The sequence below is a fragment of the Takifugu rubripes genome, chromosome 5 (genome assembly GCF_901000725.2).
Source record: "Takifugu rubripes chromosome 5, fTakRub1.2, whole genome shotgun sequence".
Taxonomy (NCBI): domain Eukaryota; kingdom Metazoa; phylum Chordata; class Actinopteri; order Tetraodontiformes; family Tetraodontidae; genus Takifugu; species Takifugu rubripes.
This window is the reverse complement of record NC_042289.1, coordinates 105,001-132,712: the sequence shown is the minus strand read 5'-3', so window position 1 is coordinate 132,712 and position 27,712 is coordinate 105,001. Positions and strand designations below refer to the sequence as shown.

The 27,712-nt window shown below is 39.8% G+C and overlaps 2 protein-coding genes across 3 annotated transcripts in view; both read right to left on the bottom strand.

Moving 5' to 3' along the window:
• Positions 1 to 58: 58 nt before the first annotated feature.
• On the bottom strand, positions 59 to 10,914 carry kri1 (KRI1 homolog). The gene is made up of 18 exons (XM_011603622.2): positions 10,714 to 10,914; positions 10,553 to 10,620; positions 10,370 to 10,472; positions 10,194 to 10,293; positions 9,916 to 9,964; positions 9,788 to 9,837; positions 9,617 to 9,713; positions 9,097 to 9,174; positions 6,833 to 6,936; positions 6,518 to 6,746; positions 5,845 to 6,012; positions 4,100 to 4,169; positions 3,850 to 3,947; positions 3,598 to 3,757; positions 3,389 to 3,519; positions 1,949 to 2,013; positions 1,780 to 1,875; positions 59 to 873 (listed from the first exon to the last, which is right to left on the bottom strand). The coding sequence occupies exons 1-18, from the start codon at positions 10,796 to 10,798 to the stop codon at positions 456 to 458; spliced, it is 2,169 nt and encodes a 722-aa protein (XP_011601924.1). The 5' UTR covers positions 10,799 to 10,914; the 3' UTR covers positions 59 to 455.
• A 3,820-nt stretch (positions 10,915 to 14,734) lies between these two features.
• Positions 14,735 to 27,712, bottom strand: part of smarca4a (SWI/SNF related BAF chromatin remodeling complex subunit ATPase 4a) — a 15,681-nt gene continuing 2,703 nt past the window's right edge. Inside the window, exons 4-34 of one of the 2 annotated variants that reach the window (XM_029835987.1) lie at positions 27,379 to 27,712; positions 26,946 to 27,044; positions 26,612 to 26,867; positions 26,092 to 26,218; positions 25,796 to 25,969; positions 25,400 to 25,573; positions 25,162 to 25,329; positions 25,012 to 25,074; positions 24,690 to 24,820; positions 24,515 to 24,578; positions 24,259 to 24,371; positions 24,021 to 24,168; positions 23,756 to 23,919; positions 23,589 to 23,655; positions 22,935 to 23,045; positions 22,608 to 22,850; positions 22,405 to 22,518; positions 22,217 to 22,324; positions 21,986 to 22,072; positions 21,199 to 21,245; positions 20,956 to 21,122; positions 20,638 to 20,801; positions 20,179 to 20,406; positions 19,649 to 19,726; positions 19,352 to 19,570; positions 19,013 to 19,275; positions 18,821 to 18,926; positions 16,408 to 16,509; positions 16,030 to 16,159; positions 15,782 to 15,921; positions 14,735 to 15,311 (exon numbers count right to left, since the gene is read on the bottom strand). The exon at positions 27,379 to 27,712 is cut by the window's right edge and continues 110 nt beyond it. In XM_029835987.1, coding sequence (XP_029691847.1) covers positions 15,279 to 15,311; positions 15,782 to 15,921; positions 16,030 to 16,159; positions 16,408 to 16,509; positions 18,821 to 18,926; positions 19,013 to 19,275; positions 19,352 to 19,570; positions 19,649 to 19,726; positions 20,179 to 20,406; positions 20,638 to 20,801; positions 20,956 to 21,122; positions 21,199 to 21,245; positions 21,986 to 22,072; positions 22,217 to 22,324; positions 22,405 to 22,518; positions 22,608 to 22,850; positions 22,935 to 23,045; positions 23,589 to 23,655; positions 23,756 to 23,919; positions 24,021 to 24,168; positions 24,259 to 24,371; positions 24,515 to 24,578; positions 24,690 to 24,820; positions 25,012 to 25,074; positions 25,162 to 25,329; positions 25,400 to 25,573; positions 25,796 to 25,969; positions 26,092 to 26,218; positions 26,612 to 26,867; positions 26,946 to 27,044; positions 27,379 to 27,712 — 4,422 coding nt within the window. In that variant the 3' untranslated portion in view covers positions 14,735 to 15,278. Of the gene's footprint in view, positions 15,312 to 15,781; positions 15,922 to 16,029; positions 16,160 to 16,407; positions 16,510 to 17,355; positions 17,909 to 18,820; positions 18,927 to 19,012; positions 19,276 to 19,351; positions 19,571 to 19,648; positions 19,727 to 20,178; positions 20,407 to 20,637; positions 20,802 to 20,955; positions 21,123 to 21,198; positions 21,246 to 21,985; positions 22,073 to 22,216; positions 22,325 to 22,404; positions 22,519 to 22,607; positions 22,851 to 22,934; positions 23,046 to 23,588; positions 23,656 to 23,755; positions 23,920 to 24,020; positions 24,169 to 24,258; positions 24,372 to 24,514; positions 24,579 to 24,689; positions 24,821 to 25,011; positions 25,075 to 25,161; positions 25,330 to 25,399; positions 25,574 to 25,795; positions 25,970 to 26,091; positions 26,219 to 26,611; positions 26,868 to 26,945; positions 27,045 to 27,378 lie in introns of those variants that run through there. The other variant, XM_029835988.1, reaches the window with a different exon arrangement.

The following is a 27,712-nucleotide window of genomic DNA, read 5'->3' as shown; positions in this document are numbered from 1 at the left end:
CAGTTGCCTATCCTGCCCGTTAAATAACCTGACTGAATAATCAATTACACAAAGGATATATTTTCCCAGTCATTGGTAATTTGATGATTTATTTATTTTTTGCCTTATTTGAGTACCTTTCATTCAGACCTGGACAATTTCTTAATAGGAAAAGTCAGATTAAGACACACAGGTACAATAGTTAGTCAAAATGATCTGTACTCTTCAATATTTTGTTGTGATACATCTTGTCCACACAAACTTATGTTTTGAAAGATTCTATGCAGAAAAATACATTTCAACTCAAAGTGAACTATTAAAGTGGACATAAACAATTTAAAATTTGTCTAATTTTGTAGTCATGGTATACACATGGAATAAACTGAAAATTTATATTCACAATTTTAGTACTTTGACATATTTTTTAAAAATTAAAATAATAAATGTGGGCAGAACACATTTATTTATTCTCTCTGTTACAGATCCTTAATGTTGGTAACTTTTTTTCTCTGCTTCTCTCTCTCTTTTCTTTTTTGTTTGCCAAGCTGCCTGTAGAACAATCTCTTTGGGTTAAGACCATAAGCCCTCAAACGGTTTCGCTTGAACTCATGATTACCAATCATGAGCTGATTGTGAGCTGAAAGCTTTTGCTTCTTCATGGCCCAGGTTGATTTAATTCTCCTGTTCACCTCAGCTGTTTTAACAGCAACATCCTTGTGAAATATCTCCCTCTTGATTTTCATTCGTGTGTTTGTTGGTATCAGAACTTCCTCTTCCTCATCTTCAGTTGGTCTAACAGTCTGACCAAATGTTTCTTCTGTGCAATCGGGACCATACTCTGCTTTGTTTAGATAATCACTTTGGTTCCTTTCCAACTCCTCTTCTTTAGCTTTCCTGTTGATAAATCAATGTACATATTGTTAAAAGTGCTGTAAAGATAGTCAAAACCTACATAAGTGATAACACACATCATTTTGACAAAAAAAATAAATATTTTTTAAAAAAAAATCATGAGTTAAATTGTAAAATTAAAATTAAAAACTCGAGGGACTGGAAAATCCAAATCCACTGTTTACATTGGAAAAATCTAATCCAATCATGATGCGAATATACATGCACGCAGCTTTATTTAGAAAAGCAGCATTTTGACATGCACACTTGTTTAATTTCCCTAAAACATTCACAGAAGAAGAGTTTTACTTCCGCCTGTGCTGTCAACAATCCAAAAAACAAGGAAGTAGGTCATTATTTCCCTTCAATATTTATTTCTGATCTTTCCCCCCAATCAGAATGAACCTGCGGCAGGTGAAAGGCAGGTTTAATTTGCAGTGCGTAGATGCAGAGTGGTGGATCTCCTCTCTGCTCTGACTGCAGCTCAGGCTGCTGTGGGACTGACTGCATGAAAGTACTTGAGGACATTGAGGACATGCTACTTCGATTCTTCAAAAAGCCAAAACCGTCACCAATAACATCACTGGTTTGTCGCTAGACACTTTTGACAGAGGGTTTAAAAAGTTGCCAGAAATTTTCCAAGTTGGCAACACTGCATTGATGCAGAGCACACATATGCAGTCAGGTTTTAGTCTCTGACCGAAATCAGGTTCGGAAAATTGGCTCAGAACGAGAATAAGCATAAACCACCCACCTCGACCGGAAAACTATTTATTTCTGATCGAGCTTATTAAGATCATCAGTGTTAATTACGTGTTTACCCAACTTTTTTATTTTATCAGTCCTTTAGTACGAGTATTTGTATATAAGAACATAGGTAATGTAAATTAAGCATGATATTCGACTCACTCAGAATATATCGATTTCAGGATTTCTTTCTTTTTCTTCATATTCTGAGCTTTGATTTTAAAGTTCTTCAAATCACACTTCTCTTCTTTATCTGACCTGAGAATAACAAAACAGAACAAGTAATGACCTGTGAACAATAGAATATTAATTACCAAGACGGACACTTTACCTAAACATGCAGGTCTTCTTTAGAGAACACCAATGGTTCAGCTCACAATCATCAGCATTTAAAATCTGGGAAATAACAATAGTGTGACTTGAATTTTAGTTGACTCAAAACAAGCAAAATCTGTCAAACTTTACATAAAGTTATGTGTTTGCTTCCTTAAAAAGTCTGATTTCACAAAGTCCTAAATTTATTTCAAGCAAATCTACTTTATATTGTTTCAAAACATCCCTTTCTCCATGTATTTTTATCTGTAATGTTTTGAAACTCTATGTGGGTGAATGTTCTCAGTCATCCAGGTCAAAGAGAATCTTGGGTTAAGAGAATTTAACTGGGCTTCTGTTCATTTTTCATCGACATTTCATCTCTTATCCAAGAGGCTTCTTCAGCTTTAAATTAACTGGTGGGAAAACAGAGTTATATATTGTGCTGATTGGTAGTTGAAAAGGATGGATCATCCTTCGTCAGCATCTGATGTTGGGTGAACAATTTGTGGAACTTGATGGGGAGGGATTGTAGGTCGTAAAACTGGTGTTGTAAGACTTCTGTCTGTTCATGGAAGGCTTTTCCAGTTTAACAAAGATTGCTTCTTTTACACCTTTTTCAAACCATCCGTCTTCTCTGGCAAAAACATGAACATTGCTGTTTAAATTTCAGAAGTAGATGGACAGCCAAAGCCTATCCTGAAAAGTCAGTTCTCCTGTGTTGAGCCATGTGTCACTGCAGTGGCTGTTTAGTCTTGCAAATATCCAGAGCTATATAGTCCACACTGCTCTGGACAGCACAAATGACATTACTCGTTTGTGTCAGGGTGTTTTGTCCTTTGGCTGGACCAGTCGCTGAGTATGTTGTCAGGTTTAAAATGAACAAGGATGTTGTGTTTGTTAAAAATCTTTTTGACTTTTCCTGATGTACCAGTTGTGTACAGAATGACAATGCCGTTATGTTGCTTCTGTTTCATCTCTCTGATTTGTTCTTGACTTTGCAACTGGTGTTGTAAGTCTAATCAACTCACGACTGTTCAGTGAAGATTTTTCCAGTTTAAAAGAGATGGCTTCTTTTATTCCTAATACCATCTTTTGTCTCTGGCCTGGCCTTCACTAATGCAAATTACCACCTAAGACCACTAACGGCAGCATTCACTAAATCAGCACAGTATATACTGTAACTCTGGGATTCCCACCAGTTCATTTAGAACCAAATAAGCCTCTTGGATGTATCTTGGATGGAAGAGATGCATTTTGAATTCTCATTATTAATTTTTGTATTAAGCGTGTGTTTCTAATCATCTGAACCAATTAAAGTGCATTACATTAAACTGTTAAACATTCAGAATCAATGTACCTATTTATACACTGATCTATGTAGACAAGTTCACATAAAATGCTGATGGATTTATACTGAAAATAAATCTGAATGTTAGCTGATGCCTGGTAAACTCACCTCATCAGCGGTAAGGCCAAAGTCATTGGCAATGACCTGCCTATAGCGAAATCTGCAAGGGAGGTCATCTATGATGTCCTCATAGTCCATGTTGTAATACTCATCCAAGTACTGCTCAAAACTCTTCTCATCTGAACAAAAATCACCAACACTTTGACAACATTAGTCACCAAGTGCCAAGTGACCAAGAGCAAAATAAGGATACTTACTTGGATCAAACACAGGTTTGTTTCTAGCGATGACCTCAGCAAAGTGAGATTTTTTCCTTTTTTCACCACTATTGGGTAAATTCCTTTTCTTCAACATCTCCTTTTTCTTCCACTTCTTCTTAGAGCTGGTTTGCAGGTTGGGGTTGTAGTCTGCATCCATCTGTGAAAATTGGATTATTTTAACAAATGGGCTTGTTTTAACCCAAAGAAAATGTTCTGATTAAATAGATAAACTTTGGTTTTATGATTTACATTAAAATCTTCATCTTCACAATGAGGTGCAGAGGCATCATTTTTCTGTTCATGATACTCATGGTCCTCCCTTTTCCAAACATCCCAATTCCAATGTTCTGTGTGAATAAATATTTTGTAAGTGCTTTTGTTGTTCCTTTAATCTTCAGCTACTTCAACCCTGAGAAACACAATCAACCAACTAACACAACTTTTGAAATAGAAACTGAGGATTTCTTTGCAGCAGTTAAAAATAAAAATAAATCTTCACCTTCAATATCCTCATCAAACTGAGGCTTTTCATCATCTTCTTCTCTGTAATAATTATCGCCAAAGAACTTCTGCATGAAGGAAAAACAAAAAGAAATACAATTAAACATACTATTGGATTAATTACTTTAATTAGCTTTGTATGGATTTTCTTATCATTCAAATAATTTAGGCACAACTTCAATACCAAAAAGCCTTCATAATGTTCCATGCAGCTTAAGTCGGAGGTTGTCATCAGTGAGGTAACATCAAAAGTAAATGCCAACCATCTTCACCAAGATTCTGGCTGCAAGGGGAAGGCTGGAAGTACCATACATGTTTACCGAGCTAGGTCAGTAGGGTGTGCATCAAGTCTTTGGGTGGCTGAAAAACTAGCAACTTTAGAGAAGTTGGAATAGTTCCAAAAGAAGGAAAAAAATGTTTCAATGGACATGAGTGAAATTAATGGAACGCAGGCTTTGACCGGAGGGTGTATTTGGTTTTCTGGATAAGGTCAGAGAATGTGTCGTTAGTTACCAGAGTAGATTTGGAGAGGATGAAGTGTGAGGCAGGGCCAGATGTCAACCAATGATGATGGTTGTGCAGGATAAAGAGTTTGAGTGTAATGTCCACAAGAAAAACTTTGGAGACTTGAGTAGATGATTAATGATACAGAAAAGTGCAGATTTATAGCCTCAAAGAGCAATGATGACATTAGTGTAGAAGATAAATTTGACAATCGAGCTAAGTATTACACGACTGCTTTCTTAATACTGCAGAAGTAAATCATATATTTGAGTGTGAACTGTGAGGCCCATCTTTTAGCAGAGCTGCTTAAGTCAGCGCAAAGTAGTTTTGAACAGGCACAGGCGAGTTCCAAAATATTGAGATGGTGAAGGAGTGAGATGAAAATTTTTTATAAAGTCATTCATTGGGTTGTAAATATTAGATTCACCTGTGATAACAGTTTGATGTTTTTGCCCTGATGTTAATGATGAAACTGCGGTGCAGAAAACAGCCAAGGTCTTGGGTGGTGTGTAGATTATAGCAACAACAACAGTCATAGTAAATTGCACAGGAAGACATTAAATGATGAGTAATTGGGGATGGTAGGAACTCTGTAACAGAATATTTCAATATGAAGGTGTTATGGGGTAGCTCTAGCACCTCACGGCAAGAAGCTTCCGGGTTTAAATTTTTCGGGGCCTTGGGTTTTTCTGTGTGGGATGACTTTGTGTGTAACTGGCTGTTTGTGCCCCTGCTCCAGCGAGGTGAGGTATTGGGAGGGCAAAACACAGCTGAGTCCAGATAATGAGGGTGATAATCCATGTCATGGAAAATCATTAAGAAGTAGGGCCCTAGTGGGCAGGTAGACACTGCACAGCTCAAGGATCAGCCTAAATCATACAGGATCAACAGAGCAATAGGGATGGCAGCAATCAGCCCCAGGCCAGAGTAAAGTAACAAGGCAGATCAGAGTTGAGTCACGGAGGCAGGGAAGACCTTGCAGGTAATCATTTACTTATCCTTCTGATGTTGGCTTCTGCCCACATGATAAAACTGCAGGAAACCTCCCGTCTCTTTCCAACAAAGCTCAAACAAGGACACCAAAACCAAAGGAGTTGTTTTGTAATCATATAGTAAAAATACAATATAAATGTGCAAATATAGATTTGTGCAAGGGCACATGGCGTTCTAGGTGCAGAAAAACAATGACAACTGAGTAAAAATGGCATGTTCTAATTGGTGTTATTATATTGACCTGACCTGCATGAGTTGGTCATGTTCCTGGGGATCAAATTCCCCCTCTAAGTTGACCTCATTGAAGCTGAACTCATTTCCTGTCAGCTCCTGAAGCTTCCTCAGCTTCTCTGTGATCTCCATGCATTTCAAGTTCTTGAGTTGTTTAAGATGCTCTCGTTTTTGCTCTTTCTCCTGGAAAAAAAGGAGATTGGCTGGATTATTATAAGCAGGTGTGGTGACATTAAAAACTGAGAAACTTCTTAGCAAGTCATAATTTCACAACTGAACTTCTTTCAGGTCTTGGAGATGTTTAACTCTAGTAGAAAAGTATGTTATAGACAAGAAATGAGTGTTATTCTCTCATGCTCAATGTGTTTAATTTCTGACAGCACCAATGTGATGTGTTTGGAAGACATTCCTTATACCCATATTTTTATTCCCAAAATAATAAAAAACATTTCCAACTCAAACCTTTTCTGGAACATTAGGGAAACATAATCACAGGGTTTACCTTTGGGGTGTCTTTCATTACAGGGCTTAAAAACTATCTTTCTTTAACAACAAAAAAACACAATGGTGTTGGTCGTGTTATAAGAAATGCATATTTTAAAACATTTCCTTTGAGTCGCAAAATACTATCGGTACCTTCGTAGTTGACTAGGCTTGACTGTAAAATGATATTTTAACTTTTACACACCTTTTGCTTCCTCTCTTTTACTTCCTCTCTTCTGTGTTTTCTGCGGTCATCTTTGGATCGCACAGATGTGCTAATGTGGCGCGGGTAGGTTTTGATCTGCTCGAAGCCAGGTTCTTCAAAGCGGAAGTTGTAGCTCCTCTCAAAGGCTTCCTGTTGCTCCAAGAACATTTCCCCTTCTCCTTCAGAATCCAATAGGTCATCACGGACAACCTCATCATACGTTGGAATCCTTGCAGGTGAGTTTTACATTTATAGCTGCAGTTTATATACAAATTTGAAAACCCAAAATTGAAATCCTTGTAAGACAGGACATACCGTTCATCATCCTCATCGATATAAGCTTTGTTCAGGATGTAGTCTCTTAGGAATCGCTCCTTTCTATCCAATTCTGGGTCATTCCAGTATTCCTTCAAGTATTTCTGTTAACAGAAGCAGTCATTAAGTAATTACCACTGTCAGTATAGTTTAATAAAAATTATTTTAATGTAAATCCAAAATGTCTCCTTATTTTCTTTAGAGGCAGAAGATTACATACATTAAGAGTAAGAGTAAGCCTTTAAACAATTTGTGAAAGTCCAGACCATGATGTCATGGCTTTAGAAGTTTAAATGGGTGTGGCTTTAATAGGTTCAATGAGAAAAATCCAAGTTAAAGCATCTGTGGATGGGTTTTAAGGCAAAACTCTGAAATTTGGAGTTTGTATAGAGTCCAAACACAATCCTTGTTTGTGTGAAATCAATGGAAAAGTCAGAAGAAATCAGTCCAAGTGCCACTGGTAAAACTTGAAGATGACTGAAGGTGTAACTCCAGTTATCCTTTCAAACACGAATACACAAGAACAAACACTATGGGAATCTCCAGCCATTATACTGCGAAGAAAGGAGACAAGTTCTGTGCCCCACAGACAAGTGTCTTTCAGTCTAACATCAGACCTAGAACAAAAAAAAAGCTACACTGATATTGCATAAGATAATGAAATGTGTTTAACTGTTTGCCTTTTAGAAATCAATTAACTGTCCACCATTTCATATTAACATAGATTTTGAACAGGAATTCGCTTTTGCTTTCCACCGTGTAATTAATTTCCATCAATTACCATATTTTCCCGACTATAAAGCGCACTTAAAACACTGAGATTTTCTCAAAAATCGACGGTGCGCCTTATAATATGGAGCGCCTTGTGTCTGGACTGAGTTCCAAAATCTGCTGTGTGCCTTTGGTGCGTGCACTACGTTAAATGCTCCACCCATCGATTAGCGGCACACCTACACGTAAGCACCCCCTAAAATGGCACTGGTCAAGCGACACGCGTATGAGGCTTACTTTAAACTACAGGCCATCGAATATGCGGCTGAAAATGGCAATCGAGCAGCTGCAAGACATTCAAATGTAAATGAGTCCATGGTCAGAAAGTGGAAAAAACAAGAAAGTGAACTGCGCCAAGTGAGGAAGACAAAGCTGATTTTCCGCGGGAACAAAGCAAGGTGGCCCGAGCAGGAAGACCGAGTGGAACAGTTGGTTGTGGAACAGCGAACAACTGGAAGGGGCGTCTCTACTGTCACCATTCGACAAAAGGCCAAAGCGATTGGTGAAGACCTTGAGCACTTCCAAGGAAGTCCGTCTTGGTGTTTTCGCTCTATGAGGAGGCGGCATCTCTCCATACGCACGAGGATAACTGTGCGCAGCGGCTGCCCGCGGATTACCAGGAGAGGGTGGCCATCTTCCGCACCTACTGCCGCGACAAGATAACCACGCCCAGCCACATCACCAACATGGATGAGATCCCTCTGACTTTTGACATCCCTTTGACCCACACAGTGGAGAAAAAAGGGACCAGCACGGTTAGGGGCACGAGAAGTCGTCGTTCACCGTGTTTCTCGGCTGCGACGGAAACGGACAGAGCGCTGGATGACGGAAGGCGAACACTCCTTCATAAAGACTATGAGGCAGCAGCGGGCAGGTTATGCCACCATATGCGGGTGGATTGTAGACGCATGGGCTATGATACCGTCTTCATGTATAGTAAGAGCTTTCACAAAAGCCGGCATCAACGCTGAAGTGGAACCGGTTGGTGAGTCTGATTCAGATGATGAAGAAGAGGAATTCGGGATGTTGGACATTGAAATAGTGCAGCTGTTTAATTCAGATACAGCAGATGAAAACTTTGATGGTTTTGTGGCAGAAGAATGAATATTTTGTTCAATAAATGTGTCGAAACTCACTGTTTTACTTCCGTTGTCATTTTTTACTGTATGTTTTAGCATGCGCCTAATAATACGATGCGCCTTATGTATGTTTTAAATACAGAAATAGCGCCCATAACTGAGACTGCGCCATTTAATACAGTGCGCCTTATGGTCGTGAAAATATGGTACATTATAATGAAAACCTATGTAAATAACAACTGGGGTGGATTGTGCAACTTAATCCTTATGAGAGTCCAGAGAATAGATTTTCTTTTCTTTTCCTTTTCCGTTATTGAATATGTTGGAGCTGTATTTGGATTGCAACATTTTATTCTGCAAAACAAATTAAATTAAACTGTTTCCTATGATTTATTGTCATACTTATCTACTCACCATATCCTTCATCCCCTCTGGTTCTTCAAACTCTGTTTGGCCTTTTAACCACTCCACATAATGTGCATTTTCTTCATCCTATACACATCGTGCATTTTTTAAAAACATAAAATAAACAAAAAAAAATCCCAAAATACTTTTTGTATCGACAAATGCATTGCATTTACTTAAATTGCAGAATATTTAATTTTGAGAGGGATTGAGAAGAAGAAAAATACAAGCACCATTGTAATTTTTTCCCAGCACCAAGAGTTCTTACCCTGTACCATTTATTGGTTATATAGATTTGAAAAATTTCCAGCATAGCACCGAATTTGCCTCACTTTATAATTTCCCCATAGCTTCATCAATGTGTCTTTGCATATTTCTGTTTAGACCAATTCACAAAAGAGATTCTCTTAAGGGGACAAAAAGTAGAATGTGCCATATTATCTCACTATAATATAAAACATCCCATCTCTGTCTCTGTCTGTCTTTATATGCCGCGTGTTCAAGAATGAATTTTATTGCAGTGTCTGACCTCCTCCTTTTGGGTTTTAACCCTCTTGATTAGTAGTCCTCCACCTTCCTTGTCCTCCTTTTCTTCATCATCACTGTCTTGAATGAACTGCTGGATGCTGAAGTGAAGAGAATGGCTTTACCTACAATTCACGTTGTATTGATAGACACTATTATTTGGTTTAAGCCTTACCTTTCCTTCAGTTTATTCTGCTCCTGAATGTAGCTGGGAGATGCAGCCCTCTGAGAAAAAAAATCTGATTAATAAAAGCAGTTGTGGCTCCATATATAGAGACAAGATTACTCAATATGTCAACACACCTCAAATATGTCAATAACCTCATCTTCACTTGGTTCATCTTCATATTTGCTGTAACGTACAAATACAAGGAATAAGTACATAAACACAACAAAAAGTTTTGGGATTTAATTGGGTGCTACATAAATGGACATTCTTTTGAAATGCACATCATATCACAGGACAATAAAATGGTTTAGGGATACCATGTATATGAGATGATAACTAAAACTTGCATTAAAGATTCTGTAATTCTGTAAGTAAATAAACTAATATCCAATTACCATGGTCAGCAACTCACCCTCCCTTTTCCAATATGACCTTACGCTCATAGTCTTTTGGATACATAGGCTTCATTGCTTTAGTGGAGGATGACACCTTTTCCTCTGGCTGGTCCATCTCTACAATTAACAGATTTCAAATTTGAACCCTTGCTGGAAAAAAATTCGGGAAACACTTAAGAAATAAAGCGTGTACCTTCAGAGTAGAACTTGACTTCTTTCTGATATATCTTTGGGTCTTTCCTTTTAAGAAGTGATAGTGTTCTATAAAATTCCCTTTCAAGTGCAGGGTCCAACTCCTACAAGAAAGATAGTACATTTGAACAAAGCCTTATATCATCAATGAAATTAAATAGCCGTTGTGGCAATGCAGACGAACCACTTCACTTTCTTCGGAGCTGGACTCAGACGAATCAGAGCCGTTTTGATCCCCATATCGGTCCTTTACTACACACCAGAGATTATAGTCATGTCATAAAACCAGGAGCAGAAACGCTGCTGCCTTTTAGCCACAATTAGTTGAGATCAAGTGACACTTACGTCTCTGCAGTTCTTCTTTTTGTCTGTATTTGTCATATCTCTGAGCGAAGCGAGAGCTGATTTTCAGTTTAGTCTCTTCTGACATGCTTTCAATGAATATCTTTAAAGCCTTAGGCTTTACCTAATAGACGACGTTGGTAAAACAACAACACGATACTTCCGCTGTAACCGTGGCCCACGTGGTGGTAGTGGTTCTTCTTCTTCTTCTTCCGGTGGGAGGAGCGTGAGCGAGAAAAGAGAGAGAGCGAGAAATTGTGCAAAAGTGCTGTTTTCCTAATTCTATCCTTTTTTGTGTGTGTGAATGCTGGTGAATATAGTTTGATTTATTGTGGTGCTTCGTGGTTATATATTAGTTTAGCGAGTGAGTGTGTGTGGCGGCCAACCGCGTGCGGCCGTCATGGCGGCCAACGCCGGGATTGACCGGGTTGAGTAGAAGGCACGGAGTGAAAGTGGGAGCGGGCTCTGTGCTCAGTGTGGAGAAGGTGGCTCTGGCTGGGGCCCAAAAAATCGGCCACAGCTCAGTGAAATCCACCGCCCATATGAACAGGGCGGTGGTGCTGTTCCTCGAGAAGGTGGAACAGGTGAATATGTTGGTGGAGACAGGGATCATCGTGGGAGGACAGTTTGTCCAGGTGACTCTGCTGACGCAGCCGGCAGCAAGGATCACCCTGTCTAACGTGCCACCGTTCATCAGTGATGAGTTCCTGGTCAGAGAGCTGTCCCGACTTGGGAAGGTGGTCTCCCCCATTAGAAAAATGTTGTCGGAGTGTAAGTTGCCGCTGTTGAGACATGTGGTGTCCATATGATCCTGAACAACAGGGCAGCGGAGTTTAATTATCTTTATCTTTGAGGTGCTAGCTTTATTGTCCATGTGGACGACTTTGATTACACCCTGTTCGCAACCTCCTCTGCCCTCAAGTGTTTCAACTGTGGTGAAGAGGGACATCTAGCCAGGGCTTGTCCGAGCCGCCCGGTCCCGGAGCGGTAATGGAGTTGCAGGCGGAGGAAAAATGGAGTGAGTGTGTGCGTGAGACTGAGATTTTTAGGCTCAAGAAACACATGGGCAAGGCCAGAAAACAGCTCAGTTTATAAATTACGAGACTGCTCATTGTGTTTCCTTGTATTGTTTTACTGTCTTGGATTTTAACTTTCCCCTCACCATGGATGTGTTCAGAGTGGGAACGTTGAACGTGAACGGGGCCAGAGACGCAAGGAAACGGGCACTAGTGTTCGACACAGCACGGAGGAAACGCGTTGATGTCATGTTCCTACAAGAGATCCACGGCGACGGGGGCACCGAAGCAGACTGGGAGAAAGAGTGGGAATGACAGGCGATGCTGAGCTACAACACCACCCTCAGTGGTGGAGTGGGCCTCCTCTTTTCTAGGGGCTTCACTCCATCATCCCCGGAGATGGAGCATGTGGTGAAGGGAAGGTGTCTGCTTGTGAAGACGCGCCTCCAGAAACACACCTTGGTTTTTTATTAATATTTATGCTCCCACCAACGGCACAGAGAGGAAGAGCTTTTTAGATAAAGTCTGCATGAGATTAAATGGTTGTGGGGCGGAAGAGTTTTTATTCCTGGATGGGGATTTTAACTGCACGGAGTCTTTTTTAGACCGCAACCATGCAGAGCCTCATCCAGCCTCTCAATACAGTCTGAGACAGCTGATCTATTCTCATGTCCTGGTGGATGTGTGGAGGAGGATGCACCCAGAAAACAGACAATACACAAGGTCCCACCTGAGTGATGGTAGGATCGCCTCAGCCAGACTTGACCGATTTTATTGTTTTAGGCATCACTTTATGGTTTTTAGGGGGTGTAAAATCACACCAGTTGGTTATACCGATCACTCTTTGGTTTTAGGCAAAGTCGCTTTAAAGAACATTTTGCCCCAAGAGTGCGCACTGGCATTTTAACTCCAGCCTAACACGGGACAATGGTTTTAAGGAGATTTTATGCCATTTCTGGTCTGGGTTTCATAGAGAAAAATCCAATTTTATGTGCCTTGTACAGTGGTGGGACTGTGGCAAAACAGAGATACGTGCTAGCAGTATACTCTCAACGCCACCCAGGACACACGCAGATCGGTTAAAGATCTAGAGACGGAGATAGTGGAGCTAGAGGCGATTGGCAGTTCCACAGGAGAGCGAGGACATATTGAAGTCCTCAAGTCCAAGTAAATGGCCTTAGCCAGCCTGCTAGATGGTCAGGTACTGGGTGCACTGGTAAGGTCCCGGATTCAAGACATCACTGAGATGGATGCTCCCTCTAGCTTCTTTTTTGGGCTAAAAAGAAGCGTGGGCAGAATAGAGTAATTCACTCACTGTTTTTGGGCACAGGGCAGGAACTCATAGAGCCGGGCCAGATAAGAAAGCGTGCAGTGGAGTTCTTTTCCTCCCTCTATGTCAGTGAGTACTGTGAGAATCAGGACCTGTTCAATGAGTTCTGCAGGGAGCTGCCTCAGCTCTCTGATGAAATGAACTCGCGGCTGGACAGGCCACTGCAGCTGGACGAGCTCCACGCTGCCCTGCACGGCATGCATGGTCGGAGAGCTCCTGGTGTCGATGGGCTCACAGTGGAGTTCTACAGAGCCTTCTCGGACATTGTGGCCCACGACATGCTGGAGGTATTTAACGAGAGCCTGGCCTCGGGTTCCCTGCCATTGTCCAACCGGAGGACAGTGGTTACTCTTCTGCCAAAAAAGGTTTTAGAGGTCTCTAGCTCATTGGGTGTTGATACTGGTATCATTTCGCTAGACCAGGAAAAGACTTTTGACCGAGTTGAGCACAAGTTCCTCTGGAAGGTGATGGAGAGGTTTGGGTTCAACCCTGGCTTCATAGCAATGATCCGTGTCTTGTAAAGTGACATTGTGAGTATGCTAAAGTTTAACGGCAGTCTGTGTGCTCCTTTCAGGGTGCACAGAGGCGTCTGGCAGGGCTGCGCCCTGTCTGGAATGCTCTACGGTCTACGCCCTTTCCCTTGAACCCCTCCTCTCCAAGATTCGTGCATGCATTGATGGCCTGATTTTACCATCTTTTAGCAAAAAAATAGTTTTAGCTGCTTATGAAGATGATGTCATGGTAATGCTGTTTAGCCAAAAGGATTTGGATGTTTTAGTTAATTTAATGGTCTTATTTAATTGCCTGTCTGCGGCAAAGGTCAATTGGCAGAAAAGCGAAGCCCTGGCCGTTGGCAGATGGACCAATGGTCTGCCGGTCCTCCCCCAAAATCTAGCCTGGCGGCAGGACGGCTTAAAGTACCTTGGTGTTTTTATTGGAGATGAGGCCACAATGAAAAGAAATTGGCTGGACACAATTGAAAGAGTTGAAGGCAAAATTGAAAAATGGAAGTGGCTTCTCCCCCGCATGTCATACAGAGGCAGAACTCTTGTCCCCAACAACCTGGTGGTCTCTGTGCTGTGGCACCGACTTAATTGCCTGGAGCCCCCTCAGGTTTGTTGGCTCAAGTTCAAAGAGTTCTGAACTTCTTCTGGAACGGCATATATTGGGTCCATCAGGGGGTGCTGTACCTGCCTCGAGAGGAGGGAGGGCAGGATCTTCTGTTCTTTAGGTGGTTGGCAAACAACTTGTAGGTGCTTTACCGCTACCTTCTGGACTGGAGCAGAATAAACTAAGGTCTCAATCCTATTACCAAGTCCAGTTATTTGTAAAAATGTAAAAATCCCCCTAAATGCAGCATCATCTCAATTCCACCCCAACAACTTTGTGGAAGTAAACAATACTTTATTTTAGGCGCTTTCTGTGAATCTCTGTGCCTGGTACCTTGGACACAGGAAGAAGACATGTTCCACCATTTCCCACAACCCACACTGTTCACAATTTTCTTTATGTTTCTGTATCATAGGGTGCTGTTTAATCCCCTGTTCCCAAATCTCATTCATCATGACATCTTCCTCCTTGTTGCTAAAAAAGGTTATTTTTACTTTTCATGTCTGAAAAATAAAAAGGCAATGATTTGATTGCAGTGTTAATCTTTTTAAAGAAGGAAGGCTATAGGTCACTTAGGGATGCTTTTATTGTACTTTTTTTAAAGTCCAGTGACACTGACATTAGAAACTGGTCCTATTACATTTCCCATTTACAAACTAGGCCTAAGAGGGAAAGGTTGCAGGATGGGATGTATCATAAATCCATTTGAAGTTTAAATTAAATTGAGAAGAATGAAGACATGAGTACATTTCCAATGAAAAACATGACATGCGTTACCACATAATTGATTCCTGGGCAATACACAACATGAAATCTGACAAAATCAATACCATTTAAGTAATTGTTTATAATCCACTATCTATAGGTCAGGATCTAATTCTGCCATTTACAGCTTAAAAAAAAAAAGAACATGCTCAAACTTGGGGAATAGATTAAATATAGAAGTGAATGATTTAAATTCTATACTTTGAGGTTGTTACACTAAAAATCAGCTCATCTAGATTGAAATTGGGCCTTCACCATTAACCAAAACTCTGCTTTATCTAAGTAAAATGTGTGAATTCCAGCCAAAAGACTCAGTAGGTTGTTGGTCCAATCAGGAATGCCTCACTTTAATCCTCCTCACTGCCACTGGCCGAATGCTCCTTAAGCAGATAAAAATGTTTAAGTTAAACAGAAGCACAAAGAAAATAGTGGCCCTATGCTAACTCAAAACATCTTATAGCTTAATACATCATTAGTTGCAAAGAGTTAAAATATGAAGATGATTCTGGAGCTGACAGTAGTCAAAGCTGCTTTGCTCTGCTTAACCCTAGATGCGTTGTTAGCTTAAATGAGAATGGTAAAAAAAAACTTTTGTAAAATTACTTCCAAGTTTCATTAACTGTTAATAGAGCAATATCATATGCTTTAGGTAAAAAGTGGTATAATACAATGCAAATCAAAGAACATGAGCTCAGGAACATCACAGGATGAAACAATAGAGAATCACATTGGTCAGGCATGAAGAGTTTCTGGCAGCACTGAGATTATTTCAAATTCTAATAGCAAAATAAAATATTCAAATGATACAGATGAAAAAAGATTGGAAGTAACAACAAGATTTTATCCTCACCTCTTCCTGATCCTCCTCGGTATCGTCATCGCTCACCACTGGTTTAGCTCGAGCACCACGGCCCCTCCTTCGATGGACTTTACTTCCACGTTCGCCTTTTTCTTTTCGGCTCAGTTTGATCTTCACCTTCACTGAACGGGCTAACATGACACAGACACACACACACACACACACAGACACACACACACACACCTCCTTACTTGTTTTGTCGAAAGATTGGTTCAGGCAGAAACAGCAGTGCCACTCACATTCAGACTCTGAGCCTTCATCTACATCTTCCTCCTCCTCTTCACTTTCATCTCCTTCACTCTCATTCTCCTCTATTTTCTGTCTCACACTTGTGAAGACAGACTGCAGCACAATGGAGTCCTCATAGATCTGAAACGTTATTTATGATAAAGCAGATATGATATTTCAAGGATGGGAACTCTACTGATAAATGTAATTGATAGACAGATTGTGAAAGATATTCCTCTATTTTATTTTTTCTAAATACTGTAACCCAAAATCAAAAGTCCATGACTTAAATAAAGCTATTAGTCAAAACCTTTGAGCTTAAATAGCCAAATTTCCATTTCTAAAAATATTATTCTCACTGATAATGTAGTTATGTGGGGACGACTCACGAGAGAACCCTCCAGGTTGAAAGTTTGAGCGTTTTGACACAACAGCATTACGTCCTTTTCCAGGTCATTCAAGCTGCGGTACTTATGGCTTCGGATCCTCTCCTGATGGTAAATGAAAATCAAAAATGGTCAACATGTATTAAAGCAATCATGTGCAGTAATATGTTCATCTGCAAATACATTCAGAATTGCCTAGGAATTATTTTCCATCTACCTTCCAAAATGTTTTCAAATGCAACAAAACACCATGTGAAGTTTGTAGAAATTAAATAATATTGACAGCTTCAGACTGGCTTAAACAAGGCAGGTGAATGGAGGTGCAAGATGCTGCAAATGTTTTCCACCAATTGATATCTGTCAGAAAAAAGCCCCAACCCTTAAGAATTAAGAATCTTTAATAGAAAAAAAAGTAAATGCTTTTTGAATATAAGTGCTATCATGCCATGAGAATACAGAAGAACAATTTTAATGGAGGGTGAATTTTCACAACCAAAGAAAGTTCCTGCTCTACAGGATTTTAGACAGGCAATACTTTGTAATAGGTATATCGCGATCAGATCGTTTTGGAAACATACTGCACTAGAATCCTCATCGCCTACTATTAACTATATATTCAATATTTCTATTAAAAATGAATATAGAGTCTTAATGATGCGACTAGCACTTCTCAACTGTATATTTCCATAAGCCCACTCTCTGCAAATGTGTAGTGTTTACAAATGGATGTATGGACAACGTAACTTTATTTTTGATAGATCCGTGATCCTTTAATAATTATTTGATCTGGAACATCACTTGGTACTAAAGCAGGTTGACTCACAGAGACAGAGACAATTTTGATTTCTGAATGAATCGCTTATCTTTGGCATATTACATTTTTTGCCTGCCGGGTGCACATGGCCTGTGCAGTTGTAGTTGAAACGTTGCAAAGTTTCATGAGCCACACCTAACCTCTACCTCTGCTCTTGGACCGGCATACATCAGGTTTTAGTATGGAATTCCTTTTCGGACAACTAAATGATTTATTGCTAAGAAGCACCGGTGTATTTTGTAGCCTGTTGCCAATGGTCAGAATGCATGAATCTTGACGGTCCAGGCAACCTCACAACAATAATAGTTAATTGCATTTTGCGCAATACAGATGATCTGCACACTGACTGAAGAATCTTCCTGTTTACATAAAGTTTATCTTGTGATGGCACCTTTATAGTAATGTGTGCAGGGAATTTCTGATTGCATGAGAAAAAAAAAGCAGTTTGCGGCAAGAGCTTGTTTATTAGCCTGTCCAACTGCAGTATATATGGGTTACGGTTAAGGTATACGTGGCCAAGACTTGGAGAATTTCATCCCACCCAACTGGTATGGTTTGGCTCAGTGTCAGTGGGTTGGCCAGCTCTTACTGTAATGACCCGTGGCTAGGAATCCCAGTGTATGTAGGCACAGGCAGGGCATGGCTCCTGGCCATGTAATGCTCCAATTGTAGCTCCGTGCACAGTCCCACCTAAAGCAGCTAATGAATCAGTCATTTTCTTGAGCTAAAAAATCCTCTATGTCTAAGTAAAGTCTTTCTGTGCACACTGCTCCATTGACAATAAATTCTAACAGCAGCAACGCTGCCATTTTTATCGGTGTTTTCTGCACCATTTCACACTTACTTTGGTATCTACAGTGGGACCTCTACTTACGAAATTAATTGGTTCCAGAAGTTGTTTCGTAACCTGAATATTACGTAATTAGAGACGCGTTTTTATGTAAATGCTCTATTCCGTTCCAAGCCCCCAAAAATTCGGACATATTTTTTTTTATAAATCATAAAAATGCATCAAAACATGTAACAAATACATGTTACAATTAGATTACCGCACAATAAATGTAGGAATTCAGTGCAAGGCTTCTCCAGGAACAAAATGAACTTTATTATAGGCTAATCTTACATTAGCCGTCATTACTAGCAACGAACGTTAACACTTGTGGTAACACCGCCATCTAATGGACAAACATACGAACACCCACAATAAATCCCGAAGACGACGTAGAAGACGCTGGGATACACACAAACTTGTACATATTGACGTCCCTCCTAGCCAATGGGATTACAGGAAGATGCTAGGCGATAGCCAATGGCAGAGCAGCTACAAGCATGTTTGCGTTCGCTAAACTCCGCGAGCTGCGAGTAGCAGCGGTAGCATATTTTTGTTTTTCGTATCCTGAAATCTTTCGTAACGAGGAAATATTTGAGACATTTCGTAACCTGAAAATTTTGCATGTAGAAAAGTTCGTAAGTAGAGGTCCCACTGTACTTATGTAATCGCAGAGACTTGAGTCTTAATTGTTCATCATTTCCCCTTGAAAACATTCATATTTCATTTCCCCTTGAAAACATTATGGACGGGCAAAAAATTGCTGGGCTTACCTTGATTTTTCTGAAGTCTACTGGTTTGCGAATTAGCTCATAGTACTCAGGGAGCTCCTTGCGAGATGGTAGCTGGATGAATACTTCACTCAGCTGTCGACCATTACTGATAGGACAAAAAAAATGAAATGTAAAATCAACACCGATTTCACATAATCTAATTTGTCATATACGGCCTGTAAATCTTCTTACCCATCCTTGTATTTGATGACAGCATCAATAATTTTCTTCATCTTCTTGGTGAGGGACAGAGGATTGGGAGAGAGTTTCTCAGCAGGTGGACGACCTCGTTTCTTGGTTTTTTTCCCCTCCTCATCCTTCTCCCTCACTCGACTGCTGCTGGAGCTGGGAGTGGCAGGGCCCCCATCATGGTCTCTGTCCCTCTTGCGTTTTCTGGAAGTCTTCTTATGACGCACTTCTTCTTCAATGTCTTCCAGGTTTCCCTCCTCAATGGCCTGCCAGCAAGGAAAAAGCTTCATTAGGCAAATTAAAAGCTATAGCTTTTAACAACTACGTGTGACAACATCGGACCTTCAGCCACTGTTTCTCAGTCAGAGAATCGCTGTAGTCAACTTCTTTGCGTTGTCTAGAACCTCGGCCAAACATTTTCTCCTCCTCCTCTTCGCAGGTTAGCCTTTCCACTTCGGCATCATCTTTAAGAATCCAGCTTGGTAGATCATCCTCCTCCATCAGACGAGGTTTTCTCTTAGGATTGCGGGCCTCCTCGCGGCGTCGGTCCAGATCCATGCGCTGGAGCAATTGTGTTAATAGTTTCTTAGAAATTCTATTCAGAAATTATCTTTAGGTGAGAAAGTGAACTACACAAACCATAAACTGCTCAAATTCCTCTTCACTCCTGGCTATCATCTGATTGACAGTCTCATCATCAGGGACCTCATCCTCCTCCTGTTGAATGATGCCAGACAGCAGACAACCATTTACAATGAAATTGCTTATATTCTCTAAATCAAAAGGACAATTTAAGACAAATTTTGGGCTACTTTGTGACCAAAAAAAGAATACAACCCCCACATTAAATTACATGCTGAAGGATACACTTCAGTCACAAAAATTCCACTTTTATGTACAGGGAATTGCATTAAAACTTTTTGTAAGATACAGAAAAAAAATTTATAAGGACATATTAGATCAAAATTAATTACACTCAATAATTCAGAGACCTATGTCTATACCAACAGCATTTGCCTACATATGTGATATTTTACATGTGATATTGCTGCAGTGACATTTACTCCATCTGTTTCTGATCCAATCTTCAAGTTAAGTGCTGCCGATTTAAAAATACTATAAATGTGAAACATATCCTTGGTCCCTAGTACCACAAACAATTTTCCGACCTCATCCTGCTCCTCGTGCTCCAGAATGGCCTGTAAAAAGGCCCGGCGCTCATATCCTGAAGACTTCTGGTCAAACATGCCAGCTTGGATGACCTTCTGGTCCACATTCAGTTTGTACTTTGCAGCAGCCAGGATCTTCTCCTCCACGCTATTGACTGTGCACAAACGAAGTACGCGCACCTCATTCTGCTGACCAATGCGATGTGCTCTGTCCTGAGCTTGTAAATCCTGTAGAGGTGCACAAAGAGATGTCCAGGTGGAGGTCAGGTAAAAATGCAGCATTTATGATGTAATATTTACTCAAGTTGCACTTAGTAAATGTGAAGTAATGAAATTTGATGACAAACATATTGGAAAAAAATTGCAAATGAACATAGCTAACATAATACTTATGATACAAAGAAATGTTGGGACAACTATTTAGCTTAATACATCTGACGGATGTCAATATATTCTTACCTGATGAGGATTCCAGTCACTATCAAAGATGACTACTGTGTCGGCAGACTGTAGGTTTAGGCCAAGACCTCCAGCTCTGGTACTGAGCAGGAACACAAAGTAGTCAGAGGCTGGGTCATTAAAAGTCTTCAACAGCATACCGCGATCCTCTGCCTTAGTCGTTCCTACATGTAATATAAAAATTACTCTTTTTAAAAAAAAAAAAAAAACAACGCTGTATTCATTATAATTTACTGAAGAAAATATTGTCAAGAGTATATCAAGAGAGAAAACAGTTTTGTAACAGTGTTAGCTTTTCAAACCACTATAATGTCTCACCATCCAGACGCAGGTACTTGAAGTTACGATAGGCAAAATAATCTTCCATAATTGTCATGAGGGTGGTCATCTGACAGAAAAGTAGCACTTTGTGGTTGGTGGCCCTAAGTTTAGGCAGGATGCGATCAAGCAGCTCAAACTTCCCAGAAGAACGGTACAGATCTGGGCTAAACAGGCAAAAGGATCAATGCGAGTTGTGACTTTTATAGCTGTTGTAAATAGATCAATGGATAAAAATCTTACCCTGTTACAATTCCGCCAGTATACCCAAGATGCTCTGAAAATGATTCCTGTTCAGCAAAAAATTATATATATTTTTTATTTTTATATATATATATATATATATATATATATATATATATATATATATATATATATATATATATAAATATTGCAAAATCTGCTCTTTGATATAGCATAAATTCTGCACTATAAACGACTACATTTTTCCCATGCCTTGATGCCTGCGGCTTATAGAGTGATGCGGCTTAGTTATGGATTTTAACAATTTCTCCAATCACCCTCCAATCACTGGGACAAATAGTTTTCTGAATTAGAATGGATATTTACGACCCCCAGAGGGCGCTCAAGCAGCATAAGCGCAAGGTGAAGAGATAAAGTAAAGAGCAGAGTAAGATGCTAGTTTAATTGTGCTTTGATCAGTCTTTTTGCACTTCATGTACACAACCTCACCATGGATAACACATGAAGAGATGCAGCTTTTAAGTTAAAGACTTACTATCAACAGCCGGCAGGCTCGTTTTTAACCGACATGTTAGTGTCACATGTAATTTTGTTGCTGTATTACAGCTGTGTTTAGTAATTAAACATTTAAAATGATCTGTGTACCATAAAGATCTCATGATTCAAAGTGGCCACCTGCGGCTTATAGCCAGGTGCGGCTTATACCTGGATTTCTTTCTTATATTTTAGTAAATTTGGGGGGTGCGGCTTACAGTCAGGTGCGTTCTAGAGTGCGGACTTTACGGTAATAGTGGAGAGATAACTAGTGAGTAAGCTTGTTTGTTACCTCAATGTGTTGAAACATATAGGGGTGGTTGCAAATCTTTCTCAGTTGCATAATAGTGTTCATCAGTGTCTTTGTACCACCTTTTCCCTATAACAATGAAAATATTAAAAATTATGTCAGTATGTTCACTTTTCCACAAAATCAGTTTACATTCATACATCACTTACATATCCAGAATTATTTGAGAGTGTGTGAAAAAGCACACATTTTGTTTTAAACATTTGTTTTTACCTTCTTATCTTTCTCTGACCCATCAGTGAGCAACACCCCTTTAGCCTGCATGTGTCTGTACAAAACTCTCTGCAGGGCTGACATGTCACACTTAATGACATATTCCACCTGTAACAGTCAATGCCAAAAATTAGCATTAATTCCAAAGAAAATCTTGATCAAAATGGATAAAACATGTTGAGACTGACCTTCTCAGGCAGCTGAGCCTCAACTTCTTTTTTTAGTCGACGTAGCAAAAATGGACGGAGAACTTTGTGTAAACGTCGAATGATCAAAATGGTCTCTTCTTCATTCAAGTCAACCTTTGTGAAAAACATAATGGTATATTGAGAAACTGCAATTGTTATATGCAGTTAAAAGAAAAATTAATTAAAAAAAAAAAAAAAAGTACCTTTTCTCCCGTCATAGCAAATGGAGCATTGAACCACTGCTCAAATGTGCTGCAGCTCTTGAAAATGGTGGGCAGGAGAAAATTTAAAAGAGCCCACAGTTCTGGAAGCTTATTCTGTAGTGGAGTGCCTGTAAGCAGCACACGTCTTGGGGCCAGGTAGTGTGTGTTCAAGACTTGAGTAAGCTTACAGTGATGGTTCTTCATACGGTGGCCCTCATCCACAATCATGTACTTCCAACGGAGCTTTAGTATAAATATTGAAACAATAAGAACATTGAACAAGAAGCATACATTAACACATTTAACTGACAAATCGTGTTATTGTACCTTTGCTAGTACTTGTTTATCTTTAATAATGTATTCGTATGTGGTCAGTAGCACATTGAACTTCCCACTCCTCAAGATTGGAACAAATGCTCGACGAGCAGCTGGAGAACCCTGAGAACAAAAAGCAGTACTTTCAGTTACAACATGGTGCTCTTTTAACAATTTGCAAAAAATGTGATTTCGGTGCAAATAATCATATATTCAATTCAAATTAATTTTCCATTTTCTTCTTTGCTAAGCTATACAGTACTGAACTACAGTTTAAATATTGTATAGGCCTTATACACAACTGTATTTACCAATTTCTTTTAATGCATCACTTAATCAGCGATTGTTATGATAATCAACATTCCAGAAAATGCTTGGACCAGGTAAAATGTTTATTCGAATGGTAACATTTTCTAGAAATCCTGATCTATGGATGCAATTGTTTGGTTTCTTTAAGAATTTAGTTTTACACTCTCAAATGTTTATCAAACAATATCTTTGTTATACAATGTGCTCAACATTTGGTTAAGTAATGCATTTACTTGAGTATATATTTGGGTTGATTTTACAATAGTGATATTACTTTAGACTACTGTAATATGTGACTGCACAAATTATATATATGCATGAAAAAAAATTTAAATGATGTAAAACAGAATGACTGACCTTGTATGAGACTTTGACAACAGATGGTGCCCACTTATCAAACTCATATACCCAGTTTGAAAGAGTGCTGTCAAAAAAAATAAATAAAAGGCACATTTTAGTACAGAATGAAAATATAAACATAATAAAACCACCGTTTAGTTTTAACTAGTCTGCCTACGACTTACGAGAGTGGCACAATGATAAGAAAAGGTCCGTTGAGACGCTTATACTCCATGAGGTAAGTGATGAGGGCGATGGTCTGGATCGTTTTGCCAAGGCCCATCTCATCAGCCAGAATGCCATTTAAATTGTTGTTGTAAAGGGACACAAGCCACTCTAAACCCTTAATCTGTACAGGAGCAATCATAGACAGGCAGCCCTGATTAACATAATGCTATACTAACAACAACAACGTGATTTTACTGCAAATCATGTTTTTGAATGTCACACCTGATATTGCTTGAGCTGCCCATTGACCAGAAGTGTAGACTGTTTTTCAACTTTCTCAGTAACAGCATGCGCCACAGCATAGTAGGAATTCAGGCATTTGTTGAAACTTGCATTGCTGTACTCATCATCTACATCCTGTTTAGCATGTCTGTAAGAGGATTAAGAGATGATTTACAGTAAGAGGAAAATTAAAAAAAAAAAAAAAAGTACAAGAAAGGGCCCTAGAATTTCCTCATACTCAATAATGTGCTGGACATCCACTTCAGACACATCTTCACTGTCAGGGTCAGGTATCTTTTTCTTTTCCTCTGTCATTGCTGAAGAAGGTTGAGGCTGGTCTTCCTCTTCATCCTGTTTAATAAAATAAAGCAGTTACATAAATTCAAGATTCAAGAGTACTTTATTGATCCCTTTAGGGGGTGTCCACCAGGGAAATTAGCAATTTGCTGCAAGTGTTCAATATTGACTACAATGAAGCCAGCAAGGTTGTATACCTCCTCCTCTTCCTCCTCTTCCGAACCACTGTCTTCACTGTCTGAGCGTGGAGCAACCTCATAACTGCAAGAAATAAAACTTTGCCTGTTAATGCGCAACTTAAACATTTGTTGTAAAACAACAGTGTTTACTAAAAAAATAAAAAAAATATAAAAACGGTAAGATGTGACTGACCCTGGGTTCATTTCCAGCCAGGCTTCTAGCTGACCAGCTTTAGGGGCCTCGATCCCAGTCAGGATCTTCCCACTATCCACATGAATGACTTTTACTGGCAGGTCACTCATTTGACTGGTTTCATCTAAAGGCTTTTGTAGACAAATATGGTGTTAGAAAAGAAAGTCAAACTTACAAATGAAAAAAGAAATGTGGGACCAATTTATGGTAAAATGAATTTAAAAATAATTCTAAATAAAAGTGATATTTCATTATTGTAGTAGGGCTAAAGATATCACCACACATTAGTGCTCATTAAACTTGTAACAATGTCCAAGTTCACCTCTCCATCAGGTCCGAGAAGAGCAGTAGCACCACTACTACTAACTTCAACAGTTTCTGTCTTCTAAAAACAGGAAAAATTAAAAAAGATATAAAGATATAAAAACCGCACAACAAAAATCAAACAGAAGGAACAACACCAAATAATAACCTTCTTTTTTTTCTTTTTTTTCTTCTCTTTGAGAGCTTGTGCAGCTTTGTGGGCTCGCACCAGCTCAGTGAGGTTGGCAACATATTCATCAGTCTGTTGCAATAGATAGGCCAGACGCTTGTCTTTCTTCTGGTCAATGAGTTTACGGTAGCCCTCTTCATCTTCAGCCTAGGACACGCAGAGCAGACAGTTATAAATGACATACAGCTTACTTATACATTTTTCTGGCTTCACTCACCATTAGCCTCCGCATTCGCTCCTTCTCAATGCGCTCATTCTCTTTCTTCTGCTCACGCTCAGTGTTGGCATGATAGGTAGCAACAGCTTTGGTTGCTTTCTGAATTTTTGCTGTAATGGAGCGATGGTACTCCTTAAAGTCCTTGGCATGCTGAAGAATACTGTTTAGGTATTCCTATGCAGAACATAAAGTTTATTAATACAACTTTTGCAATGTAAAAAATGACCAATTCAACAACTAGTATTTCAACAAATACTGCACTGGAGAAACTACATTGAGGCAAGTCGGATAACAAAAATAATATTGAACCATGCACCAAGATATTAGTTGAATAAATTCTGATAGTTTAAATCTGAACATAAAGAGAATATCAAAATGAGTAAAATCATGACAAACCTGGTGTTTTTGACGACGCTTGCGCTCCTGTTCGATCTTCTGCTGTTTTTCTAATTTCTCAGTAATGCGAGCCTCACGTAAAGACTGTCGTTTACTGCGCTTGTAGGCCTTAGCGTTAAGGGCAGTTTCCAAAGCAGTGTCACGACGCATGCAAACCACCACCTCCTGGCGCAGCTACAGTATGGGCACCAAACAAGTAAGTTAAAGTGAATTTACTTCACAATGCCAGACAAATGGGTTCAGTGTGCATATTTTTGGTTGGCCTTGAAGGAATCCTTAGAAAAGATCCTGGTTACCTGTCTCTGAAAGTTAAGCAGCCTCAGGGCCTTGAGCTCTATGGTAGCTTTGGTGCGCAAATCACCAGGCAGAGAGCCAGGAAGATTCTCAAGCTCCTGGATACGATGAGCAATTCGAGCCTGTAGCCTGCAGAAGTTGCATTAAAAAATCCACAATCCTTCACTTTCCTGTATAACTTATGTCCAAATAACAACAGCCTAAAATCTTTAAAATGTCACTATGAACAACAGAAATAAAAGCATCAAACAATAACTTTTAAATTAAAAATAACTCATCAAATTGCATTTATCCCACATTTAACTAGCATAGAGGGGAAAAGAATAAAGGCAATCTCTCTTTTCTTGACCACTATATCTCTTCTGGGGTCACAGATCAGTGCTTTTCAGCCCAGTCCCCTAAAGTCTGACTTACCAACTCTAAATATATATAAAATATAGAATACAGACACTAAAATTAATTTTATCTGAAGAAGTTAATTTAAGTTAATTATAGGATTCATTATCATTCATTAATCCTCACCTGTATTCCCTTTCCTGTAGGATCTCCACTGGGTCCAGACCACGAGGCTTTTGTATTGGGGTTATTCGGTTCTGCTTCGGGTGAAGCATCATAGGAGGGGGCAAGGCAGGCTGTCCTGGGGAATGTGTCTGAGGGGGCATCACTGGAGAGGCTGCTGGGGGCACAGAAGGGGGAGCAGGTGAGGGTCTGCCAGTTGGTTGAGTTGGAATCAGTTTCTGAGGTGGGTTAGATGGGGTAGCAGCATTCACCACTGGTCCTAAAAAAGAAAAGCCAAACTGTAAACTATGTGGTTACATGTACACTAATGCATCACAAGACTTAGGACAAAATTTACCGTCAGACCAAGATTTAGGGGGTCCATTGATAGCCTGACCTGGCATAGCTGAGGGAACACCTGCAGCTCCAGGAGGCACAACACTGGCACCTACCATACCTAAAATTACAAACAAAAGAATCAGCTTCACACACAAAAAATAAACAATTAATGCAAATGCAATACCGTACTTTATGTCATATATGCAGATTCGTGCAACGTAAATGTTAACAATTAGAAAGTTGCATTTTGTCTGTCTTTGTTCTAAATGCAACACAGATCTTTTACATCCTACACATAAGCCAGTGAAAATGTACAAATCACAACTTTGTGCTGTAACATAGTCAGACAAACCACAACACAAACCTAGAATACCTCCTAAACACAAAATTGTCAAAAGAAAATCATTAATGTTTTTTTCTATTATGCTGTAAGGAGACTTGAAAAAACTCACCATGTGGTCGGTTGTAGTTACCCTGAGCTGGACCTGCCCCTGCCCCTGGTCCCCCTCCTGGCCCAGTAATGGGGGGCATATTAGGCATCTGCTGTTGCTGCATCCCAGGCATGGGCCTCTTCCCTTGCACAGCCATCTGCAGGTGTTCTGGTAATGCCTGGCTCCGTGCCAACATCTTGTAAGCCATGATCTGTGCCCTGAGCTGGTGCAGCTGGTTCTGATTAAAAGGAGTGGGACCACCTGTGCCACCTCCCACACCCCCAGGACCACCTGAAGCTGCAGGACCACTGCGGTTAAGTTGGCCTATACCATGATTAGGGTCCCCACCACTTTC